The following is a 24,246-nucleotide window of genomic DNA, read 5'->3' as shown; positions in this document are numbered from 1 at the left end:
CACCAGAAGTGGCAGAACACACTCAGACTCTCACTACATGCAGGGTTCTGGATGGACTGGGTTACACGTTACATGAAAGGGAACATGAAGGTGACAGCAGGGAGCTGCCAAGAAACACACAGGAAATGCTGAGCAGAGGAGGTCCTAGGGCAAGTCAGGAGTCATACTGCTACATATAGGACAACTTCCAGACGTCCAAGAACAGGCGCCGTGGTCTGGGCTAAAGGCATGCATTTGGAAGTCAGCAGCGTCAAATGGCGATTAAAGCATAAATCTGGCCAAATGGTAACGATGACGTGAGTGAAAGACAGGAAGCCCCGGATATCAGTATTAACAGCTTGCAGAGTAGAGAGTTGGGGGAGCCGAGGAAACCCAAGAAGACCGACCAGTGGAGTAAGAGCAAGAGCAGAGGCAGGGTGTTGTCTTGAGCCCAAATGAAGAAAGCAGAGGTGGGAGGAGGCCCCGCTAATTCCCGTGAGCGCCCTCACACTGTGTGCACACACTCTGATGTTTGGATGAAGGCTTGTCTAGGGTGACCCCGGAGTGGGCAGGGGAAGCGGACCCCTCTCAGGGGTTCAGACAGAGGGCACAGCATCCGAGTCTCTACGAGGCAAAGGTGAGGGATAGGTGTAGCTGTGTTTGAACGTGTGCGTTGCACACATGTCAAAACTCTTCATAGCCGTGCACGCTGTTAAGTACTAGTCTATTGCTTTATCCTGTGTCCCCTGCAGAAGGACTTGTTGTAATTCTGTACTTTTAGAATATATTTAATGTCTTGAAGGACAAGGGTCTCTTATGGTTCTATTTTAAAATGGCTTGGCTGTCCTTAAGAACATACCCCTTAGCAAACTTTACAACCATTGAGTCAAGTAAAGTCACAATTTTCCTTGGAGTTCTAACTTGAATCAAATTGAGTTATTCTCCAAATAAGCCATGACTGACGTATTTAGATTATATTCATATAATCTATATAGTTATCTTAAATATATATTAAATAACAACATATTAAAATAATACGTATTGTCTAATCTCCTGTGCATTTCTGAGAACACTTGAGGACAACCAATTCTCATTATTCAGAGAAGAGTTTCTTCCAAGGTTACCTTAAGCATGCCCAGGTCAGCAATAAATTATATGCTTGGTTTACAGATTCATAAATCTGGATTTAGACGGATTCCATGGAATGGAAAAAACACAAATCAAGTGATGTTGGACTTTCTAGAAGCACCAATGACATTAGACCAGCAATTAAAGACCAGTTTCAATTAAAGACCAGTTTTAAAACTAATGAAGAAAAGGCAAGTTTCTTGTGTAGAAAACATAAATGACTTGGCAGCATACGTTCTTATCTCGGTACAAGCCCAAAGTGGGCAGCTATGCCAGGAGGCCAAGGCCCTGTCACTCTGATGTTAGAATGAATGTCCTCAGGATTCTGGGAGAACAGAGGATTCTCATTACCACTAATGGGAGTGCACAGAGAACCGTTAGAGTCTGCCTGCAGAGTCACAGGGTGACAGGAAGTTCAAGCATGGGGTGGACAAGCAAGGAAGATAAAAACAGAAGAGAAGAAGCAGCCCACGACCATGTTAGAAGCTCAGGACACCCTAAGGACGGGGCAGAATTAGCAGCCTGACTCATACCTAACCAGATCATGGTACTGGAAGACCAACCTTGAGATTCAGAGAACTCACGTGCTCTCATGTACGAAGCCTTCAATGTAAAGGCAGGTCTTGAGGGCATAGGTGTGTGAAATGGCTTAGTTACAATGGACTTTCTCATGAAGTGATGAATTGTGCCTTTGGCATGTACTTCAGTTGCGATGACAGCCCTGTGGAGGCTGAGGAGTAACTGCCTCACGGAGAACGTCAGTGCAGAGGCCTGAGGATGTCCTGACTCGCCAAGGATAAGTAACCTGGGAGCCGCTTCCTCAGGAGCGGTGCTGTGGCCTGTACCTCAGGCGCTGACTTCCTGCCCCACAGTGTGGCCACTGAGAATTCTCAACTATACTCGGGAGACCTTAAACCACAGCGTTTCAAATATGTCAGCTCTTTGATTTTATGTCATCTATGGATTTTAGCATTCAAATTTATGGTAGCCTTTTTTTTTTAAATGCCATTTTACAAAATGTTAGGCTTTAATTGGAAAGTGATTGAAAAATCTGTACTAAATATCAATATTAGTAAGGAAACAAAACACTATTTAATCATCTATGCTACCGTCGGAGCTAAGTAAACACGCTGGTCCTTAATACCCGACACTGCCTTTGCCCCCACAGGGCGAGCACGGGGTCCAGGCACGCGGCCGGTGGCCTCACCTCCCGCCGCAGGAACGGAGCCCACGTGCCGTCCAGCAGCTCCCGGCGGTACTGGCGCGTGAAGGGCCCCACGTAGGACACGAAGGCGGCGGTGAGCAGCACGTCGCCGCACAGGGTCTCCTCCTGAGCTTCGAAGGCCTGGATGGACTGACCCCATCGGAGCCTCTCTGACTGCAGACGAAAGCACCCACATGTGATTACGGGTGAGCACCAGCTCGCGCACGCGGAAGGCGGCTGCCCGGTCTGCAGGGCCCGCGCCGGCGCCCGGAGTCCCCGCGTGCCGCAGCCCTTCTCTCCCCAGCCACGCTCAGCAGCACGGGACCCAGCTCATCCTCGCCTGTCCTCCCAGTTGCACTAACTCTGTAATCACGACTGGCCCTTCTTACCAGGTCATCCCGATGCTTCCCAGGCCCTCCAGAGCCGAGCACCTGCTGCTTCAAGGAAGTGATGTCAGGGCCTTATTTTACCTTTTAAAATAAGCTCTCGCTGTGAACGCTGCCTCGCCTCCAGCCTGCTATGCGCCCGCCTCAATCCAGTGCCAGCAACTCCATGGCTGTGTAATGCCATGCTCACGTACAAGGATTCCTGACGTCAGCCTGGCTGGTCTCCATTTTACCCTCTTTTTTTGACACTAGCACTGTACTGCTTAAACCAACATTTTTTTTTTTTTTCTTAACATACTGGCTATAGGCTGACCAGACAAAGAAAATTGCCAAACATCATTCACATTAATTAATTAAAACATACAGCTGAAATAACCATTTATTCTGAATGCTGTTAATTAAAGAATGATTCCAGTAGTAACCAGATTCAAGCCATTTTTCTAGTATAATCATTTAATCAGTGAAGGGAGCTCTGAGCCACGCTAAATGATGGGAATCAGGACTCAGCTAGCCTCAGTGACGATACATGCAGAAACTGTGTTGAAGTCCTTTTATCTAGTGGGCTGGCCATTTAAAATCTGATTTACAGGGTAAGTGTGTAGAGCCCTTAATATTGGATTTGTGTAAAACTGCAATAACTATATATGGATTGCCTGAACTGCAGGGTAGTTCACTAATTCACTCCATTTTAAGGCATGGTGAAAATTAATATAACATTCTAAGGACATGAAAATTAATAGGAGCCAAAATAATCATCAATTTCATAGTATAAGGAAAGAGAATCCTAAGACTCTCCCTTTCTTCCAGGAAAAAAAAAAGTCACAGGAAATATAACTGACACATAAAACAAAATATTAAAATGTCAGCTTCCTATAAACCATAATAGTATCTGGGACACCAGTGGATGGCTCCTGGAGCAGTTTAAGAACTAAGGGTCTACACACCATCCCAGCCACACTGCTAACGACAGGAAGTCCAGCTCTGTAGTCCTCTTTTCAGAATTCATTACTCTCCTTCCTCAGCCACAGATAATGCGTCTGGCGCGCTCAGGAGGGGCATCCCCCTCCTGGCCTGCATATTTGCTGCTTTTGCTTTGTAAGTGATACCGAAGTGCGCCCTCCTCCCCATTCTCCAAAACACCTTTGGACTTGAAGATTTACTAAACACAGACTTATTGGCTGTCGAGAGCATCAATAATTTCATTCCACTGCCACATAAATCATTACTGACAATGGCTAGCAAGGGTTTAAGAGCTGGAACATGTCCTGTAATAAATTTCTGGACAGTTAAAAATCACTATAATTTTATTCTAATGCATTATAGATTGCCTGTAATGTCATCCTGGCTGGGGTGACCCATTTCTAATTTTGAACAGCTGTTCAGCTCAGGAGTTAGTTAATGATTAAATATAAATTGCCTGATTTATTAGTCTGAATGGCTGGACTTCCAGGTCAATGCTATATAGACGAAATCATCAGTCTTGATGCTTCTCACAAGTTAACTATCTCCTTTTCTAGTCAAAAAGAATTTATCCTCAGAGGAAAAGATCTGACATGTTCAATTAATCCTTCAAAAATATATTTTTCTACTTAACAACATACAAGCTCCCCCCCCCATTGTCTAAATCAGCAGAGTCCAGGCATTGAGACCATACGTGTGCATTAGAGATACTGAAGGGGGCTGCTTTCACCATGACAGAACCGTGAGATGCCTAAGAAGCATTCTACTTACATGGCCTTGTCTCACATAGCCCCACAAGTGGTAAACACTTCTCCTAGCTCTTCACAGTAAGTGGAAGTAGATAGAAGGACCAGAAAAAGCAAGCTTTCTCAACTGACCTGTGAAGAATGAGTCCTCTCCTTCTCCCTTCCCCTCCCTCTCTCTGTCTCCTTCTCTCCCCCTCTCCCTCCCCTGTCTTTCTCCCTCTCTCTCTCTCCCTCTTCCCCACTGTGTCTCCCTTCCCTCTGTCTCCATTTCTCTACCCTGTCTTTCCCTCCTCTCTCCCTTTCTCTCTCCTTTTTCTTCTCTCTCTCCCCGTTTCCCTCTCTCTCCCCTCTCTTTCCCTCTACCCTTCTCTCCCCTTTTCTCCCCCATCTCCCTCCATGTCTTCCTTTCTCTCTGCTCTCCCTCCCTCTGTCTCTTCCCCTCTCTCTCCCTCTCCTCCTTCTCTCTCCCTCATCTCTCTCCCCATCTGTCTTCCTCTCTCTTAAGCAAAAGATATTTCAACAACCCACTTATTCAACAAATATCTATTAATGACCTTGATACCGGATACTAGTCTCTTTGTCCAGAATCAAGTAGTTCAAAGTACATGAAGCTCCTGTTGTCGGGAAGGTTATGATAGATTTGGGGACATATTGTAGAAAATGGGTCAAAAAGATTGTGGCAGCCAGAAGTCAGGGAGGATGCAGGCCCTACAGTGTCTCTAGGCCCGGCAGGATGCTGTACTCCTGAACTCATAGCAACCTTGGCTGGCAGTACAAGACCTGCATAAGATTAAGGCAGTCAGTGCTCCAGCAAGAACAGGGGAAGGGCACAAGGTTCTGCCCCGAACTGAGGAGCCTTTAGCAAGTGAGAGCTGCCCTCACTTCAAAGACTTGTCTCAAACCATTTAATGTGACTTCACAGAACAAATAAAATTGGTGTCGGCAGCTTACTCATGTCCAAGGTCATGTTCTTCAACTGCACTTGTTGACACAAGAGTCAATCAGCCATAAAAAGCATGGCCACCACAAACATAAACTGTGAGTTTAGGTGTGAAGGTCTGATCTGCTGGTGGAAGACAGCAGCAAACTGCCCAAAAGCTGTCCTGAACTCTATGCTGGATCTTAGAGAAGACCACCAAAGAAATTAACAAATGAGTAGACAACCTTCCATCCAGCCTACCCCATCATCTCAAAGTGGGTACAAAACAACTAAATTCTGGCAAAACTGCTCTCTTTTAATTAAAGCCTTATTATCAAGAACTTACAAATATAAAAACCCGCACTGAAATTAACCTGACCCAGAGCCCGCACACCCCAGGGAACCTTCTGCAGAGTTCTAACAGCCATTCTGAGGACGTGGAATGTCACGCTGCATTTTACAGATGGTGAGGTCATGAAAGAACATAAAATGATAATTGTTCAGTTCTGACTCTGTCACAACGAGCTCTCACTCTCCTCTCTTGCTTTTTGGTGGTAGAAAAGAATATAATTAAACAGTGAAAGTGTAAAAATCAGTCTTTCTGTTTTGACTGTAAACTATGCAAATGTCACACTGAGTTTACTGGCCATATATGTGCACATTAAAGCAACTGATTGGTCATTTTATTATCTATCTATTTGCCTTTTTTTTTTTTTTTTTTTTTTTTTTGAGGCAGAGTCTTTTATTAGTTAGTCACTCTGACCTTGCACTTGCTTTGTAGCGGAGGAAAACCTTGAACCTCTGCCTCTGAATCCCAAATGCTAAGATTATGAGGACACATCTCCAGATCTGGGCTTATGGTTGGTTGTTGGCTTCTTCCTTCTGGAAACCTGGATCTTTAAGTCTGAGTAATGATTAAATGTTCTCCAATACCATCAATTCTATGTTTACTTAGTCATTGGTAACAAATGGTCATCAAACCCAAACCACCAGCCTCAACACTTTGGTGAGAGCTCTGAAGGAACGATGACTTGCCTCAAGTTCGCCGACAAGTCTGTTTGCGAGGTCAATCGTCTTGTTGGTTTGATTCACCTCTTCCTGGCACCGGATCTTCTCAGCTGTTGCCTTTTCAAATGAAGCTGTAAGTCTGCTCAGATTCTGATCCAGGTCCTGAAGGTGGAGTCAAAACTAACTTCAGAGGTGTTTTTAGTCAAGACCAACATTCCAGCCACTGGAAGCTACCTGTTGACAGGAACTGAGCCCCCTTCTTTCCACTACCCTTTACCACACACGTTTTACGGAAGAAGGAAGCGATGATGACCAGTGTGTCAGAGTCACTCTGGGAGCAGCTATGTGTCTTACTTTCCTCCTGGTGGGGTGCATGGGGGGACGGAACTGAGCGACACTGGCTATGCCTCAGATGCTCTGTGAGTCCCACCCTCCAGCAGTAGCTGTGCCATTCCTTACTTTAGAAGCGAGACCATCTCACTGGTAGCCCAGGCTGGCTTGATCTCTCAACTGCCCTGTCTCTGCCTCTCAGGTGCTGGGATTTTAGGTGTGTGCCCTTTGCCTGTCAATGGTGGAGGTTTGTTTGTGCTTTTCTACCTAGTGACACTTTGTTCGCTTGGTACAGACCCGAGACAAGGAGGAAAGATGTCAGTTACTGAATCCCTTCAGACCTTGAGACTCAGAATCTGCTGTCCTATCAAAAAACTTAGATGTGTCAGTTTGGTCGGGGGGTGGGGTTCTCCTTTGGAGGGATAGCACCCTCAACCACAGGTGCAGAAAGCAAACTAAGTATCGACAGGATCATCCTGTGTGGAGACTCAAGATGAGCCACTGCCAGTTCTTGAGGGCTTCCAGGAGACTTCCTGGGAGCTTTCCCATCTCCTGAGACTCTCGGGTGTCCAACCACATTCTCTCCTGTCAGTCATGTGAGCTTTTTTTTAACGCTTAAGACATCTTAAAAGAGTTTAATATAGCTGAAAAGTGTCAAGTAAGATGTCAGATGGTTCTGAGAAACCTCACTGTAGCCATCTTACTGTTTTTGAGTTCTAGCAGGCCTAAGACCGATAACACTGCGTTTATAAGGACGTGCAAGCTTCTAAGATCTCTGGATAAGGCAAGTGGTAAAGACAACCTATTCATATTTTTTATTATTTTAAAGTTTGTAGATGTGTATGTGTGTTCCTGGGTGTGTGTATGCATGTAAAGTGCCCACGGAGGCCAGAAGTTCCAGAGCCCTTGGAGCCGAAGCCACAGATGGTGGGGAGCTGCCTGGGATTAGGAACTGAACTCAAGTCCTCTGGAGGAATCACAACTTCTGCAGGAACAGCTCTTACCTACTGAGCCATCTTTCTGCTTCCTGCTGAACTTACCGACTACTGGGATCCACTACCAGATTTCCTGCTCCATCTGAACACGGTTCAGAGAACCTGACTTCTCAACCAGGTCCCAGGTGACATGTCACTACTGGTCTGAGAACACCATGCTTTGAGAGACACTACCCTGGAGAGCCTGTGCTGTTTCCTTTATGGTCATCCCTAAGCCTCGTTTAAGACACGATGGATGTTTAAGATACGAGGCAGAGGAGAGGACTCGGTAGTTAAAGTGCTGGCTCTGCACGTGTGAGGACCAGGTCCAGACCCCCAGCATCCCGGTGAAGTTGGGGCAGCAGCAGGCGTTCTGAATCTCACTCCTCCATCGACATGGAGACAGAGGCTGGAGAATGTCTGGTAGTTAGTGGGCCATACATGCAAGAGGCCCTGCCTCAGACGAGGTAGAAGGTGAGCGCTGATGCCTGAAATTGTCTTGTGACCCAAACGTGTGCACCAGGGTGTGTGTGTACTGTGGGGTGTGCGTGTGTGTATGTCTGTGCATGCTTACCCCAATGATGATAGGTAAATGATACAGCACCACAGCCTTTCTTCCACTGAACTTAGTAATCTTTTTCTCTCAATCTTTAAAGCTGTCTTTATTCTAAACTAACACATCCAGAGATAGCACACTGACTTGAATGGATTTGCAGGGCAGCCTGGTTGGGACCATCTGACAAAACAAACAAACAAACAAACAAAAAATACCCATGCTCCAAGTAAAACATTTGACTTAAGCTCGGAGGCAGGGAAGCCCAGAAGGGAGGACAATGAGATGGCAGAGGCCAGGAAAGCCAGCAGGGCTGGGCTCCCACCTGCTGAATCTCCTTCACTCTGCACCACTGGCTGAATCATGGAGAGGTACGTTCCCGTTCCCCTAGCTCGCATCTCCTGAGGCCTGGGGAGGCACCTGAACCTTGAAGGTGCTTGAAGCTCTCCGGGAACCCATTCTTGCTGGGGGCTTGAGCAAACTCATGTTTCACAGACCTGTCAGCTCCACTCTGGGTCCTTTTCTCTGACGAGTATTTAGCTCTGAGGTTTATCAATATGTGTGAAAACATTTGCTCTGGATACCTTCCAGCTATCTGCAGCCTGTGTTCAAAAGGCTAATTTTACAGACAGAAAGGCTTTGCACAGTCAGCTCCCTGGTCCTTTTCAGCGCCATCACGTTCCCTGTGAACATTAAATTGCTTCTAAGAGCTGTGCAAACCATTAAGAATAGTAGCGTTTTCTACATTTTAGTCAGAATGGCGATGGAAATCATTTTTATACACATGTATCCCAAACCTCTCTAAATCAGCTGCCTTTGGCGCTGACCTGGTTCTAGTTTACCAGTCTTTGGGTATGAGGAAAGAGCATGTTGGAGGAAGGTGTGGGCAAGTGACCTGGTGAGGAGGGGTAGGAAGGTGCATTGAGTGAGTTCTCCAGAAGGAAGGAGGGAGTGGATTGCCAAGAGAGCTGTCAGGGGAGACAGGGATTACCGGCCATCTTACTCAAAGCATTGCCACAAAGAGACCCTGGGAACTGAATAAGATGAGGGCACAACTCAGTACATTTCTGGGATAGTCAAGGGTCTTTGCTGGGAAAATTAATCTCACACCGATTTTGACAACTTGTCTTGAGAGTTCTAGTGGAGTCTCTATGAGAAAATGCTTCATCCCATCTGACCAAGCTGAGCAGCAGTGGTCAGTGTCCAGGCTTAGCTTAAGTATTACAGAAGGCCTGCACGGCCACAGGGACACTCTAAGGGTTGTAGACAGCAATGGCTTGAAATGTACCGAGCCTTCGTTGTTCTTTCTTCGTACATTCACATGGCAAGGTGGCTGCTTACATGCTCTTCACCCTAAGTGTTCAAATCTGTGCTCATGAGAAACTTTGCTAAGTCCAGACCACCACATAGAATTTGTACAGGAAAACAATGGAAACTAGGTTTATGAAATATCCCATTGCTATACACCAAAGGTTCTCTCAACCCAGCAGACAGAGAGGACAGAGCCCCCGTTAGTACTTGCAACTGAATGTCCTAGAAGGAGGTGGAAGGGTCCTCAGGATGGAGGAAGGGCAGATGCATGCAGAGCTCAACAGGGTCACAGAAGCAGGAGCTCCAGAGGCCTAACCCTGGGCACCAGCTTAGACATCAACACACCGTCTTTGGCTACTACTTCAGCATTTATTCCCTTTCCTTATATTCAGATTCAGAATACAGAGATGGGGATCAATTTAGTGACTCATGGATCAAATTTGTATGTAGGCCTTGGAGAGGAAGTCATTCCAGCTGAACAAGCATCACGTGAACGTCTCATGGATAAAGGAGTCTGGTTCTCCTCACAAAAGGCAGAGTGGGTACCAGGTCACACCAAGACTCATTTTCATCCTCATTGAGAGGCTGCAGTTTTCATCACAAATGACAGATGAGAAGCCAGAGGCTGGAGGTGAGCTGTCAGTCTTGTGGAGTGCTCGGTGCTACCCTGCCACCCACCTCACCCTCTCTAAATCTCTTCCTCCCCCTGCTCTCCACATCTGTCAGCTAGCTGTGATGTCACCCCGGCCCTGTGCCCCAGCTGTTCCTGCCCTAGCTGAGGCCCCACAGAGCCCTCTCTGGTTGCCTTTGAACCTGTCTTTCTGCCTTTAGACATCTTTCCTTCCAGCATCCTCTCAGTTGTTGAGAAGCTGTTTGATGGTGTCATTAACCTATTAAAATCTTTCCCAGTCAGATATAGCTCTTTAACAGTCAGATAACGTTGAACTTCTGTAGCTTAAAAGGCTGAGAAGGCCTTTGTTTGTCTTCACAAACGCCTTTCATTCTTCCCTGCCTTCAACCTTTCCTGCCATCATCATTCCCTGCAATGTCCCTCTCAGTGCCCTTGCCTACGGTGACTCTTCAAGAGTCCTCCTGATTCCTTCGCTATTCCTTCATCTCCACAGGAACACCTTTCCTGTCCTCATGACTGTGACTCCTAAGCAGCTTTCGAAGGGCATGTCTAGTACACCTCTCCTCAGCAGCATTCTGCTTCCCTGCTCACAGGGCTTGGTACCACGGATGTGTCTGGATGTGCTCGGAGCGTCACACCACAAGACTAGTGTGTATGTTTAAAACTATTGATGATGATGGTCATAGCTACAGATAGTCCCTAAGTGTCGAGTCTGTATGCTTGGCCCCACGATAAATTCTCAATATAGATTAACATAAATGATGCATTTAATCATTGCAATCTACTTCACAAGATGCTACTGTCATACAGGTTGAGAGTTATATGATCCCCTGCACGATTTGGGAACATCTCAGCTTTTTGAGTACTTATGTAGATTTTGCATGTTGCACATTTCTAATCTAAAATGTTAGATATCCAAAATGCTTCATTTAGGGAATCACAGCAAAACCAAAAAAAAAAAAAAAAAAAAAAAAAAAAAAAAAGTGATGGACTTCGAAGCAATTTGGATCTGGAATAAGAAGTGCTCAATTTGTACCTAGTCACAGATGACAGAACCTCTGCTCTGAGAGGTTAACCAACTTGGATGGTAGAACTGTGAACAGGGGGCCCAGCTAGGTCTGCCTCCAGGGAGCTTGACTGCAGTTTCAGAGACCGTTTGGCAACTTCTACCAGACATGAGGATGGCACACAGCAAGTCCGACTAGCTACAAACTGAGGATGGGTGAATGCATTCATAAGGACCAAGTTTCTTTCTGTTTGCAGATGCGGCCATGTCTGCAAGTGGGACCCCAAGGCTGGCACAGGGCCCTCCTCGTGGGAGTGTCGGCTTCTCAGGGACACTTACCACAAGCTTCCTCCTGATGGCCGCTAGCTTTTCAGTAGCTGCCGCCAGCTCGAGGTTTGTTTGGGCTAATGCCTGGCGTTTGGGCTCCACATCGCAGTAGACCTGAAAATCCACGTGGGGTTCATTGAGAAGGCAGTGCCAACGCAGAGAGGACAGTAACCCCCAGCCCACACTCCAGAGCAAACCTCCAGTAGACAGCAATGTGCTCTTCCTTGCTTTGCCAGTCAGTCTCTCAGCAGACACAGCCTTCAGCATGCTCTCTGCTTTTCCGTTTCCTCACTTATTCTGGACTTTGGAGCAGTAAGCTCTTGCATAAAATGTTATGTAAGTCAAACAGCATCAATATGCTAAAATCAGTTTGTGCTAAAGTGATGAGCCCCCACTGGAGCCATCTAAGCAAGAAGAGATGAGGTCCAGCCTGAGAGGCAGAGAGTGGAGGGCCGAGAAATTCTCTGAATGAAGGGGCAGGGAGAGACTTACTACGTATACGCTCACTTCCTGCTTTGAGTTCCCGACTACCTCAAGTATGTGTTGCTAGAATGGTGGCTGGAGAATCAGGTGGATCAAATCCTATTTCCTGTTCTATAGAGAAACAGCACAGTGCAGCCACAGAGCTGCTCTGCATTTCTCTCTCCCAGGGCTCCAGGGAACAACTGAACTCAGCACTCAGGCACTGGGCTGCAGAGAGAGGCCTGTCTAAACCATCTGTGAAAGCTTCCGGGGGGAGACAGACAGAGCAACGGAGGCCTGCTTCTACAGACCCTGCACTGTGGGATATAGCCAGATTGTATCATGCTAACTTGGGGAATGGCAGGATGATTAGCTTTTACTCCATAATTTGGAATCTGAATATGACATAACTTTCTACAACAAAACCAGCCAGTTCTTCAAAGTCCGGGCCACACACAGTTCTTCTTTTGTACCTGGTACTGTAAGAAGGTTGGAGACATGGCTGCCAGGTGATAAATAGTGGATAAATATACGGAAGGATTATCTGCTTTTACATTTTCCCAACATACACAGGCAAAATTAATATCATTCAAACACTAAAGCAAATAGTTATTTTTCATCTCACTGTACCTATAATAGAGATGGTGGCAAAGCGTTTAACAGTAACGCTTCATTTAATTCTGTATGGATTCGGACTGTTCTCAGGTGAACATAAAATGAGTGGTTTAGTGTTAACATGGTTTATATATGTAAAACCAGTTGCTACTTTTAAAAAGTCCTCTAAGGTACTGAAACTAGCTAGCCACTCTTCATTACAAAACCAACACTCTCTAAGATGTCAAGTATCTTCCTGTTTAACTCTGAGATACTACCTCTCATTCTTAGAATTATATACCCGTCTCCAAAAACGAAATAATTAATTAATAGCATTCCATTTTTGGTGACCTAAGAATTAATCAGATAGCAGAGATGGTTTCACCCTGCTGTAGATGCTGCACTCTACAACCTGACCTGCCAGGCAGGTCTGTGTCTGACCGCCAACACAGAGCCGTGACTCTGGAGAAAGCATTACTTTCTGACTGGACTCAAGCTCCACTCTACAGGACAGAACGGGGCTGCCACTGTAAATCTGGGTCATGTCCTGTGGCTAGGGCGGTTCCGGGCCTCCAGGGAAGCTCCTGCTGCTGTCTTGCTATGGACAGATAACTAAAGTATCTTCTAAATAGCCACGTTTATGCCAACGTACAAGTACTGCTCAGCCTAGATGAGAGAAACTTCTGTTTACAGGGAAATGGCGACTGCAGAGATTCAGAACCAGTCAAAGAACTGAGAGTAAGTGACAATACGAGAATAAGATAAATAAGAAGCCTACCCTACCCCTTCCAGAGCCTAGCCAGCACAGTGGGAGTGGTGTGAAAGCCAGAGGGTGGGGAGGGATGCCATGAAGGTCGTCTTCTCACAGGATGTGGCCATGTACCCACGAGCTCGCAGGCTGCTGCAGATCCCACACAAGACAGGCACAGGACCGGGCCATTCGAGACTCTTCCATGGACGGAGGAACCAGTCATTAGGCCCTGCCACTCTGAGATAGGCTATTGAGAATTAGTGGTTGCCAGGTAAGGGGTGTCACTTTCTTCAGTAATGTGCCAACTGGTGCCCATGCTTTAGTAAATGGCTGCCCTACTCAGGTTCATATAAGCAACCCCCAGCTAAACTCAGCGAATCAAAATTTTTTTTCTGAAGACATGAAGGAAATGACTAGTTGGGAAGGAAAGGAGATCAACAAGAGTAAGGAGGGGACAAAAGGGGGTAAAATAGGATCACAATACATTACACACACACACACACACACACACACACACACACACACACACCCCTGAAACCATTGGCTAAAGACTGATACCTCATAAAATTTAACAATATTGGTGACCCAGGCGCAGAGACCAGCGGCTGCAAAAGATTTGGTCCGAATCAGGTTTGGATTAAACTCTGGATCTTTCAAATATTGTTCGTTCACTACTTTTAGACAGTTCTCTGGAATGTGCTCTTTATCGTAGTTAATTAATGCTTGCAGGAAGTCATCAACCTGTAAAGCAAAAGGACTTACTGCAATGAGCCATTCTGGCTGCAGAGAAAATTCCAAGATCAGAAGTTAAAATCAGCTTTTAGGACTTGCATTACAAAGGCACAATTGGCAAGCTGCTTTTATCCCACTGCTTGGCTTTTTCAGCCTTTACAGTACGAAGTTAGAATTAGCAATGGACACTTTCAAAACCTCTTCCATCCCAAGGGAAAGCATTCTGTGCCAGCACAGGAGGTGCTCACATTTTGAAGAAAAGAAAGGCAGGAAATGAAAAGCAAAAACACATACCCCAAAGCCCCTCTGCCTTACCTTCTTGTACATTAGTAACATTTTTTTCTAGCCTAAGAAATCCGTGTAATTTTCTCCCTCCTACACTTAGCCGCTTTCATAATTTTGCAAATAATTAGCAACCTTCCACCTGCTGCTGGCATTGACTTAGGTGCGTCACCACCCCATGCCAGCCTCCAACTTGGCCAGGAAACGTAGATAAGAATCTAAGGGAACAGGAGCTGCTGACACTGGCCAGCTATGGAGATGGCGTCTTTTGACTTAAATTGATTTAAACATCATTTGCTGTCAAGTGTGTTTATAATGAGAACCATGTGGAGTTGCTGAGCTTTTCTTCCTGCCCTTCTGGCTAATAGTACCTTTCCCATGAAGATTTTAGCTGCTTTCCAACTTCGGTCTTTTGGCACTCTGCCCCTCGGGGCCAGAAGGACCATCACAGCCGCAGTTACATTGGTGACAGCATTTGGAGGATTGGGGAAGGTTTTCAGCTCCGTGAGGTTCACCTGAAACAAAGATGAGGGGTCCTGGGAGGGGCTCACTCAGTTTCCAGGCTGTCTTTCAGACCCCTAATTTCTTGCAGGTTGGGATCTCTACCTTGGGGTTCCAGGAGCCCCAGTTCTGCCTGAGCACTTCTTTGATGCTCTGGAAATATTGCTGCAATGTTGCTGCTTTCAAGAAAATGATACCAGTTTTGCCCCAGGTACAGAGACTGGAGAGTTTGTCATCCTAACCAGGCCCTCCCTGTAAATACTATCCTCTACGTCAGTGTGTCTTAATTCTGGTTTTCTGCCTCAAATGTGCAAGTAGACATCGCTTCCTTAAACCACTATGAGTTTCAACTGGGAGAGGCCCATGGATGCTGAAATGTCTTTCCTACTGTTTAATTCTCTCTGTGCAGAATGCTGACCCATTGGCAATGGAATTGTGGTTAAATCCTGAGAGCGAGGAGGATTCAGTACCTATTAGGAGTACATGTAGCTCCGCAGTAAGTGATTTAAATGGAGAACCAAGTGTGATTCTGCTCCTTCACTTAAAACTATCCATTTATGCAAAGAAGAGAACAGGCGTGAAAGCCAAAGCAGATGTTAACGAACACTGAGATCTGACTAAAGAGGATTTCCATCACTCACACAGCCCAGGTCTACATTGCTAGGAAAACTGGTTTGTTTTGTTTGATTAAAGAGTGTTAGGTCTCAGGGTATCCAAACATCTAGAAATGAGCTCCAGCTGGACCGTTGGAGGATTTGTGGCAGTTAGGCACAGCCAGCACCCTCAGGAGCTTGTGAAACCAGTCCCCATCTGCCAAGAGGAGTCACTTCCTTTACTCTGTCAGAAGAGCCACTCGGTTCCATTGACAGGTACCTGTGGCTGCACCTCAGAGCCCACGCTGGCTCTGTAAATGTCACAAGACCTGCCACACACCCCAAAGCCTCCTCCAGCACGCTGGCTTCTCACTGCCCCAGGCTTCCTTCCTCCCAGATGCCTGTTCTGTGCTCTTTATAAGGGCAAGGTGTGTCCGCTCCCCCCCTTCTCACCATGCTCTCTCTGTTCTGTATCTCTGGTTATTCTCCCTCCTAGCACAGATAGCCCTGGCCACGCCCACTCTGCCAGGCACATTCAGTCTACTTTCTCTCTCTGCTCTGGCCTCCTCCAGATGGCTCTGGCTGCTCTCTCTATTTACAAAACAAACAAACAAGCAAACAACCTTAAGTGTGCCATGGTCATTTTGGAAGTTTCTTTACTGTACCCTCTCACATACAAAGATTAAATATATTTAGAGAAAAAATTGCAAATTTAGGGAAAGACAGAAATCAATATTCTGTAACTCAGAGGAGATCAGTTACTTTTTTATTTGTACTTTATTTATAATTTCTATCAACGTAGATGAGTGCTCTGTTCAAACAAATGAGCCACAGGTGCCTCATTTCACAGTATGTTTTACTTACTGTGAACATTTTCTTCACTAATATTTAACTAATCATTTTAGGGCAGTAGAATAAGTAGACAATGATCTCCCCTGATACAGTTACATTCTTAACAATTTTTTCAGCTTTATGATAACACTACAAAATTCTGACAAGGCTCTTGTTCTTGGTCAAAATTATTTTCTCCCAAAAAAGACTCAAAAGGAGGTGAGGATTTCCTTGGAAAAGCAGTGAAAGCTAGATCCTTGAATCTTAGGAGATCAGGCCTGGGAATGTCCTGGGATTTTCTCTGCCTGGGCTGCAGTACCCCAGGACAAGGTTATCTGTGGGCTTTAAAGTAAAAATGCCCACAGTCTCCCTTGCACTACCCTGTGGAACATACAGATCGTTTTTCTCATGGGAATCAGGATGCTCCGTGAGGTCTTACTCTGGGGAAAGCTAGGCTTTTGGTGGGCATCTCAGTAGCAGTGAAAGGCTGCGGCAGCCACCATTGCTCAGTAGCCGCCTTTCCTGGGCGGCTTACTGCAGGCTTGCTCTTAGAAGGCCGGAGCACACTCTCCTGTGTTAGCAGGATTCAGGAGGGCATTCCTGTGGGGTGCTGCAGGACCACGGGTGCTAACAGACACTTCACATAGATACTAACCCTGTTCCATAAAGTCTTTCCTCATTCCCGCTGTAATTCAACTCCTGATTTCACTGTCGATAATCCAGGATTCTGCATGGAGGATTCCCCGCCACAGTAAGACTAAGACAGTTCAGCCACCACAGATCCCTCCCTGGCCAGCTGAGATTCCCTGCGGTTTAAAGATTTAAGATTTAAGGCAGAAAAACAGAATTAAGAGATATTGACCTAAAGACACTGACCTAGAGAAAGAAATGAATAAGAAAAAGAAGTGGAGTGATAAAGGTTGGTTTAGCTTTGATACACCCTGACCTCATGAGCCACCTGCTCTGTCCCAAACCCTCACAATCTTTGGCTGTTTACAAAGATCCCACCAGTCAACACCAGGTTACCCTGTTGAGCGTGTCCAGTGCAGCTGCAGCAGCCACCAGGGCGGGCTCAGCCCTCAGTAACTCAGCCTCACACTCTCTCTGCTTCCTGGATACTTCAGCTTGAATGGCGGCCACCTAATCAGAAAGGGTGAGCAGAGAGGGTGAACAGAGAGGAAACACCCCTCCTCCTCCCCAAATTACTACCTTGAGATCTCCAGCACAAAGCATGGACTTATCTGGATGTGTTATTAGGCAACACAAGTCTATAGTTTAAACAGGTGAGGAATTTCCCATCAGCCCACTACGGCTAGAGCTTTGTAAATAAATCACAAAACAAACAGATTTAACACCAAAGTATTCCCAAGAGGCATTTGTTTATAAGATGCCACTAATAATTAAACAAACACAAAACAAGAGTAAGCAGCCACTTTTCTGTTAGCTACTTTTCCTTTTTGCTTTCCCCTATCCTCAGTGCTCTGTCCATTAAGAGAATCTAGCCTGGCCTGGGAAGCTGGTGCAGAGTATTTTAGAATTCTCCATTTAATTGTTGCTCATGTTCACTTAGCTGTCCTGCTGGCCATGAAGAGCATTTGCAAGAGCTATGGCTCAGCTGTAGGCACACAGCCCTGAGTCTGACCCTCAGAACCCACAGGGAGGAGCCAAATGGCGCATGTGCTTGTAATCCCATCATCGGGGAAGCAGAAACTCCTATGGTCCTCCTGCCAGCCAGGCTAGCTAAACCAGTGAGCTTGAGGCCAACGAGAGACTCCTAAGACATGGCACATGAGGATAGCCTCTGGCCTCTGACACATGGTCACACCAGTATACACACACTCATCTGAACGCAAATACTTATACACACACACACACACACACACACACACACACACACACACACACGAGAAGATCTTTTGTTTAGAAGAGAAGGTCCTTTGTTCTGAGGTCATGGATTGCATACTTCACAACAGACAGAATTTTTATATGCAAAGAGATGAATAGTGGCTTCTCCAAGGACAAGTAAGCAGCCACGGATGTGCCAAGTGTTTCCCAGGTTATAAATGTGTCTGTTCTTTGCTGTCTGTCCTCCCGACAGGACGCTGTGCCTCTCCACCTCCCTACGGGAGGCAGTGGGCTTCGGCTAGCCTGGTGTGCGAGGCTGGAGGTCTGTCTTTCCCCTCACAGAATGCTATAGAATTTCAGTGCCAAGTCACAGCGAATTTTTATGCCCAGCAGGCTTGAGTTTCAAGCTGTGGCACTGGGACCAGAATCAAGTCCTGGCAGGACACTTCTTGAGGTGACAGTGAGCGTGGCTTATAAAGGTAGAACAAAAGTGCATTTCTTCACATGTGTGTGGAACGAACACTGTCAAATTAAACACAGTTCACAACAAATTATGCTGTCTGCTGCCGCTTTATTAGCGTAATCAGTCCTCTCCTGATTAACCATTATTTGGCTGTGTTCTGTAGCTTTTATGAACGTAATTGGTTCACGGTAGATGTGTGATCTCCTGCTAACACACACACAGCAACCGCTAATGTAAATAAGAAGAGTCCACATGCTCGCTAAGAGCTCCTCTCAAGCACACCCCAGAGCTCAGGCGAACGTGGACCATGGAGGTTCTGAACACATTGTCATAGATGAGGAAGCCTGCGATGGAGTTTACTCGTCTCACATAAACATGTGAGTGTACCTGTGACCATTCTAACGCTTAGAAAGGCATCCTTTAAAAATCACTTTTCTTGGGTCTTCTGATCATAGATTTTTCTGCACTCAGGGAACCTGCCAGGACTTTTTCTTTAAGCTATTGTTCTTGGGAGTTCCGGACTACTCATAGAGGATTATTCCTTTGAGTCATACTTATGGACTAGGCAATCTTGAACACAACCTCACAACTGAGGTAAATACTCTATGTTGGTGAGCTCACTTTTCATTCCTAATACTTTTTGCAACACATACTGAAAAGTTCACAGATCTAGCAAGCTGCAGCATGCATCTTCCTCTGTTGAACAGCTGCACGGCAGAGGTCAGCAAGGCCCAACCTGGAGAAGGGCAGCAGGTGCATGGATTGCCTGCATGTCTGCTTTCCCTTACATGATGCTAAGGCAGGGCATTGGAGATAGTCTTCATGCTTGGACACACCAGAAATCTTCTGCTATCTGCTAGTCAGCCACTCCTGAGAAGTTTTTAAAAAATTTGGGTTGACTACAGATTCTCCAAAGTTTCAAGTTAAAGTCTGAGCCTGGGATGTAGCTTCATTGGCAGAGAGCTAGCCTTAGCATCCTTGAAAGTCTGGCTTTGATCCTCAGCTCTGCACATACTCTGCATGATGGCTCCTAAGTAGAACAAGAGGATCAGAAGTTCAAGGCCATCCTCAGCTGTACAAGTCCAAGGCCAAGGCCAGCGTAGGAAGACAGGAACCTCTGTCCCAAAGGGAAGAGCTAAACTGTAGCCACCTGGAGTCTTCTGTCAATGCCACTAGCCTCGTGTCCCAGCACGTGCTTATGTTTAGGGACAGGGCTGACAGAGGTGAAGAAGTTAAAAAGGCTCTACTCTGACCTCACTGTATCTCTAGAGAAGGATGTTTCAACACATCAAAGGACAGCAGCAGCAGAATTCACACTGGAAGGCCAGTGAGGACACAGGAAAAGGCAGCCAGTGACCAGCCAAGGAGAGGCTTCAGGAGAACGAAGCCAGCCTATACCTGGATCCTGATCTCAGCCTTTAGAACCTGAAAAATAAGCCTATTGCTTAAGCCTGGCTTAAGTCTGGTCCAGTAAAACAATACACTACTTTCCTTTTACGGTATCCATAACTGTCATATATCCCTAAGATCCTAGGCCATGATACACCTCCCCCAAACCAAAATGATGAAATAAATGCAGGTATGCACACATATAGAGTAATACAAGAAAATTAAGCTCTACTGACAAGTGAAAATGTAAACATTATTTATACTTCTTGGTATATAATGGATATAAAATAATATATTTCTTTTTATGTCTAATAAACCTGATGAAAGTATCAAATGTGTTCTAATTTGCTAAAATAGTTTTCTTCCTTTATGCTGGTCCTCTACCTTAGGAATTTACATGCAAGCAATGGGGGGGGGCAATCTCAAATCCCTGTTATAGGTCAAGATTTTCAACAGGTTCCCATAGAGGTGGGTTAATAAATCCCCGTGGTGCACACCTGTAATCTCAGCGCTCAGGGAGACAGAGACAGGAGGACCTCTGTGATTTTGAGGCCAGTCTGGTCTACAGAGTGAGTCCAGGAAGGCCCAGGCTACACAGAGAAACCCTGTCTCAAACAAACAAACAAACAAACAGACAGACAGACAGACAAAAATTAATGGTAATTATAATTACTAAATACCACGCATCTGTGTAACACCTGAAACAGGTACCCCAGGTGAGATGAGCCCCCAGTAACCACACCACCTAGGAAATCTGATTCCTTAATTTCATAACACACTGTTAGAGACATTCTGCATATATCTGAAACTCGGTGAAAACATGTTACCAAAATTAGAAATTACATGCTTATCTACTGAGTCAAATGCATTCATTATTTGCTTCAATTATGCTGTGTGATGGTTTTCAATTGTTTATAGTTTTTCAAGGTACTTTAAAAATATTTGGTTGCTCAAGACAAAGTATTTTTCAGTGCACCTCAGAAAAAAAGAAAACTATTTGATTGTGTAAGAACTACTGGCATTGCCACCACAAAACCTCAGATTTTTTTTTTTTTTTTGGTGTACTGAAATGCAAAACAATAGCATAATGGCTACTGAGTCACGGTTATGAGAGGATACGCGATTTCCAGCTTTTAATTAACCAGCCCCGATTACAATATTTCCCCCAACTAATAAAGTGTTTATTAATTTTAATGCATTAATAAATTAATAAATACTTTAATTTTTATTTTTATTAATTATCTATGCTTCCTGTCTTGTCTCTTTTGGGAAATAAGATACACAAGAACTAAGTTCCACTTGGCTGAGCGAAGATTGTGAAGTTTTATTTATTTTGGAGATGCTAGAAACTCAAATTCAAAGAAAGCGGCACTGTGCAAGCTGGAAAGCTATTGTTTCCAAAGCATCACACAGGATGCCAGGGCCTTGGTCCAGTGGAGAGAACACATTTAGCTTAGGACTTCCTAATGAACGTTAGCTATATTATTAAAACGTGGAACTTGAAAACCATCTACAAAGTGACAGAATGGGCTTTGTTAACATTGAGTTGTTCAATTTGCCTAAAAACTGGAAACCTTTAGAAACCTCTGAGGTGACTCCCTGACCTTTACTGTATTACAAATAGGCCTGATGTGCAAGACCCACATCCATTATATGCTTGAATGAGCTCAGTATTTATTGTTCTTCCGTGTCATTAAAGAGCTAAAAGGTTGGGAAAATGCATAATGAAAAGAAAGGTCAAATGGTAATCATGGTGTGAAATGCTGCTACATGTGTAACTATAATAATTCCTTAGACTTTATGCTCCCTGCGGAGGAAGTTGTTCAAAATCGTTCACCTACAAAGGTTTATTTTGTGCTAAATATAGCTCCACACTCTAAATGGTGGAATGAGCCTGACCTTTCGCTCCTCTGCGTCCGAGATGGCCTTTTCCCGGCTCACTTTCTCCGTCTGAAGCCCAATCTTCGTGATCAGGGCTTCGGCGTCGTGGTTTCTGAGCTGAAGCTCTGCCTCTTGGGAGGCCAGCCTGGCTTTCAGATTCTCCACCTGCAGGAAGAGCCGTGACTGTGGAGCAGCTTCTGGTGAGAACCCCATCAGTTCAGACACACACCTGCTTACACCCAGATTTCACTTCTCCTAGTTGTCAAAACGCAGCCCCATTTCTTTCTCCACATGTGAAAATCAGAACACTCTTTTCAGGACGCAGGATGACTGTGTGAGCACTGAGCGGTTGATGTGGCTTCTAAACACGGACATCCGGGAGATACTTAGAGTGGTGTCTCTCAGAGCACACACCACCTCAGCACTCCTTCCGTCTGCTCTGAATCTGGGATCACAGAGGCCAGGAGCGAGGAGCTGAGTGCCAAGCAGGGCACCCTGCTGTGCTCTTGGAGGAGAGCTGCTGCAAGTTCCATGGGACCACACCCCGTTCCGCACCTTCCTGGGGTCAGCGCAGAGCCTGGCACTAGCGAGAAGGTGTGTGCCCTTGGCTACCACACAGCGTGGGTTACAGAAACCCAGTGCCACTGCACACGCACATTTCCGCCCTTGGCTCACCCCCGACCAGCCCCACACAGCTCTTGGGGAACGGTCTTCCTGTTCCATCCACAGATGTGTCAGGAGAAACGAGCAATTCTCCCCAGAGTTGAGTAGAGACTCGGCTGGGTTCAGCATTTGTTTCCGAAGTTCGAGGACTACATAAACGGAAGAGTCGGGTGAATGGCTTTAAGGACTAATGAAAGCTTGGACAGCTCTGTCTGTGCCACACAACCACCACCCTGTGTGCAGGTAAGCGTGTGCCCGTCCAAACACAACCACCCACACCCTCCCCATGCGGCAGCCTGATGCGCAACACTGCCCTTTGAACTAGGCCAGCGTCTGGCCTTAGCATGCCCACATTTGCTGCTCTGTTCTCCCAGTCACTGACACAAGTCTTCTGTTGAGCCATCGTCTCGGAGAATGGGCAGGGACTAGACAATTTCCAGTCCTACTTCCAGTTTCTAAGGAAACAGACGGTTCTGAAACACATCTGCTTTAGGCAAACCCAGAGAAGAGGGCGTTTTGTCTCAAACACAATCTGGTCTTGCACTGTAAGATTCTTCACCTCTCCACATGGGAAAACATGCCTCCCTTGCCCAGTAAACCGATTCTCATACAACTGCCAGATAACTATTAAATATTTCAACCACTTTTCTCATCCTAGAAGAACTTCATGTATGAACACATAAGGACCCAGCTGCAAGCCTTGACCCAAGGTTTCATGTGTCTTCACAAAGCTGGAAGAACAGGTAAGCCCCCAGGGGGTCCTGTATTTGGTAGAGACAGTAGGCCGGCAGACGACCGGCTCCTCCCCCTGCCCTTCTCTTCCCTGTCCTTGACTCCTCAAGACCTAGATGGGGTGACTGAGAAGCCACAGGCTCTTTTCTGACCACCACCCCCGCCCCGGCTCAGACATCCTCACCTCTAGGATTGTCAGAGATGCTATGTTATTTGGCTTTAGCTCTGGTACTTCAGAAGACAACTCTAAATATGGTAGACACATTATTATTTTTTTTTTTGCCAAAGGCAAGGAAATGGACAGTTCAACTTGGGTGACAACACGATTCCTTCCCGGGGCAGAGTCAATAGGTTTAGTTGGGGCATCATGTAAAGGGACCTAAGTGCTACACCACACAGCCTTTTCTCATCTTCTTGGCTCGACAGGACTTTTACTAAGGAAAGGGATCTTGATAGACTAGGAGAAGCAGGCAGGGAAAGAACAGAGGAAGAGGTAGGATGAGGTGAAGGAGTGTGGGGAGATGTATGAAAACAGAGGCTATGACAGGTGCCCAAGCATGGGTGTGCACGAGGTCCTTTCTGAAGACTCTGTCCCTCAGCGCCTCCTTCTCAGTCATAACAAGCTCTTCATGACTCCAGAGTTTCCTCAAATGCAAGTTCTTGGCATATAAAATGATGTGGGAAAGACCAAGCAGAGCTTAAACCTAAACAACACTGGAAGACAGCAGCCAGAGAACCTGTCAGGGTGCATGGCTTCTAATGTACACTCTTGACCAGACCTTATCCCATCTTCATCCTTGGTACGGATGGGCCACCCAACCCTCTTAGGGAAAACTGTTCCCCCAAACACCGTCTGTCACGAAATGTGTGGGAGGGCCTGATGACAGATCTTTTGACAGTTGCCAGCATGTTCAGCTTGGGGATGACCAGCAACGGAAACTTACAGACCCAGTTAGCACAGAGGAAGGCCAGGCTGCTTGCCTTGTCCCAGTTTCTCACCCTAATCCCTCTCACTGGGCCACAGCAGCTGTGGTGTGAGAGCACGGACGCACACACCCACAGCAG

At 46.0% G+C, this 24,246-nt stretch overlaps 1 protein-coding gene across 2 annotated transcripts in view; it reads right to left on the bottom strand.

The window, feature by feature from the left end:
* The window catches only part of Dnah11 (dynein axonemal heavy chain 11), a 260,465-nt gene that overhangs the window by 70,738 nt on the left and 165,481 nt on the right, over positions 1–24,246 (bottom strand). The window contains exons 57-63 of one of the 2 annotated variants that reach the window (XM_055607564.1): positions 21,805–21,951; positions 17,235–17,348; positions 14,655–14,798; positions 13,828–14,010; positions 11,475–11,576; positions 6,358–6,492; positions 2,315–2,485 (exon numbers count right to left, since the gene is read on the bottom strand). In XM_055607564.1, the coding sequence (XP_055463539.1) occupies positions 2,315–2,485; positions 6,358–6,492; positions 11,475–11,576; positions 13,828–14,010; positions 14,655–14,798; positions 17,235–17,348; positions 21,805–21,951 (996 nt within the window). Of the gene's footprint in view, positions 1–2,314; positions 2,486–6,357; positions 6,493–11,474; positions 11,577–13,827; positions 14,011–14,654; positions 14,799–17,234; positions 17,349–21,804; positions 21,952–24,246 lie in introns of those variants that run through there. The other variant, XM_055607563.1, reaches the window with a different exon arrangement.

Source organism: Psammomys obesus, unplaced genomic scaffold (assembly GCF_907164565.1).
Source record: "Psammomys obesus unplaced genomic scaffold, mPsaObe1.curated_primary_1811, whole genome shotgun sequence".
In the NCBI taxonomy this organism is placed as follows: Eukaryota; Metazoa; Chordata; class Mammalia; order Rodentia; family Muridae; genus Psammomys; species Psammomys obesus.
Note: the sequence above shows the minus strand (reverse complement) of the source record. Positions and strands in the feature narration are given on the sequence as shown.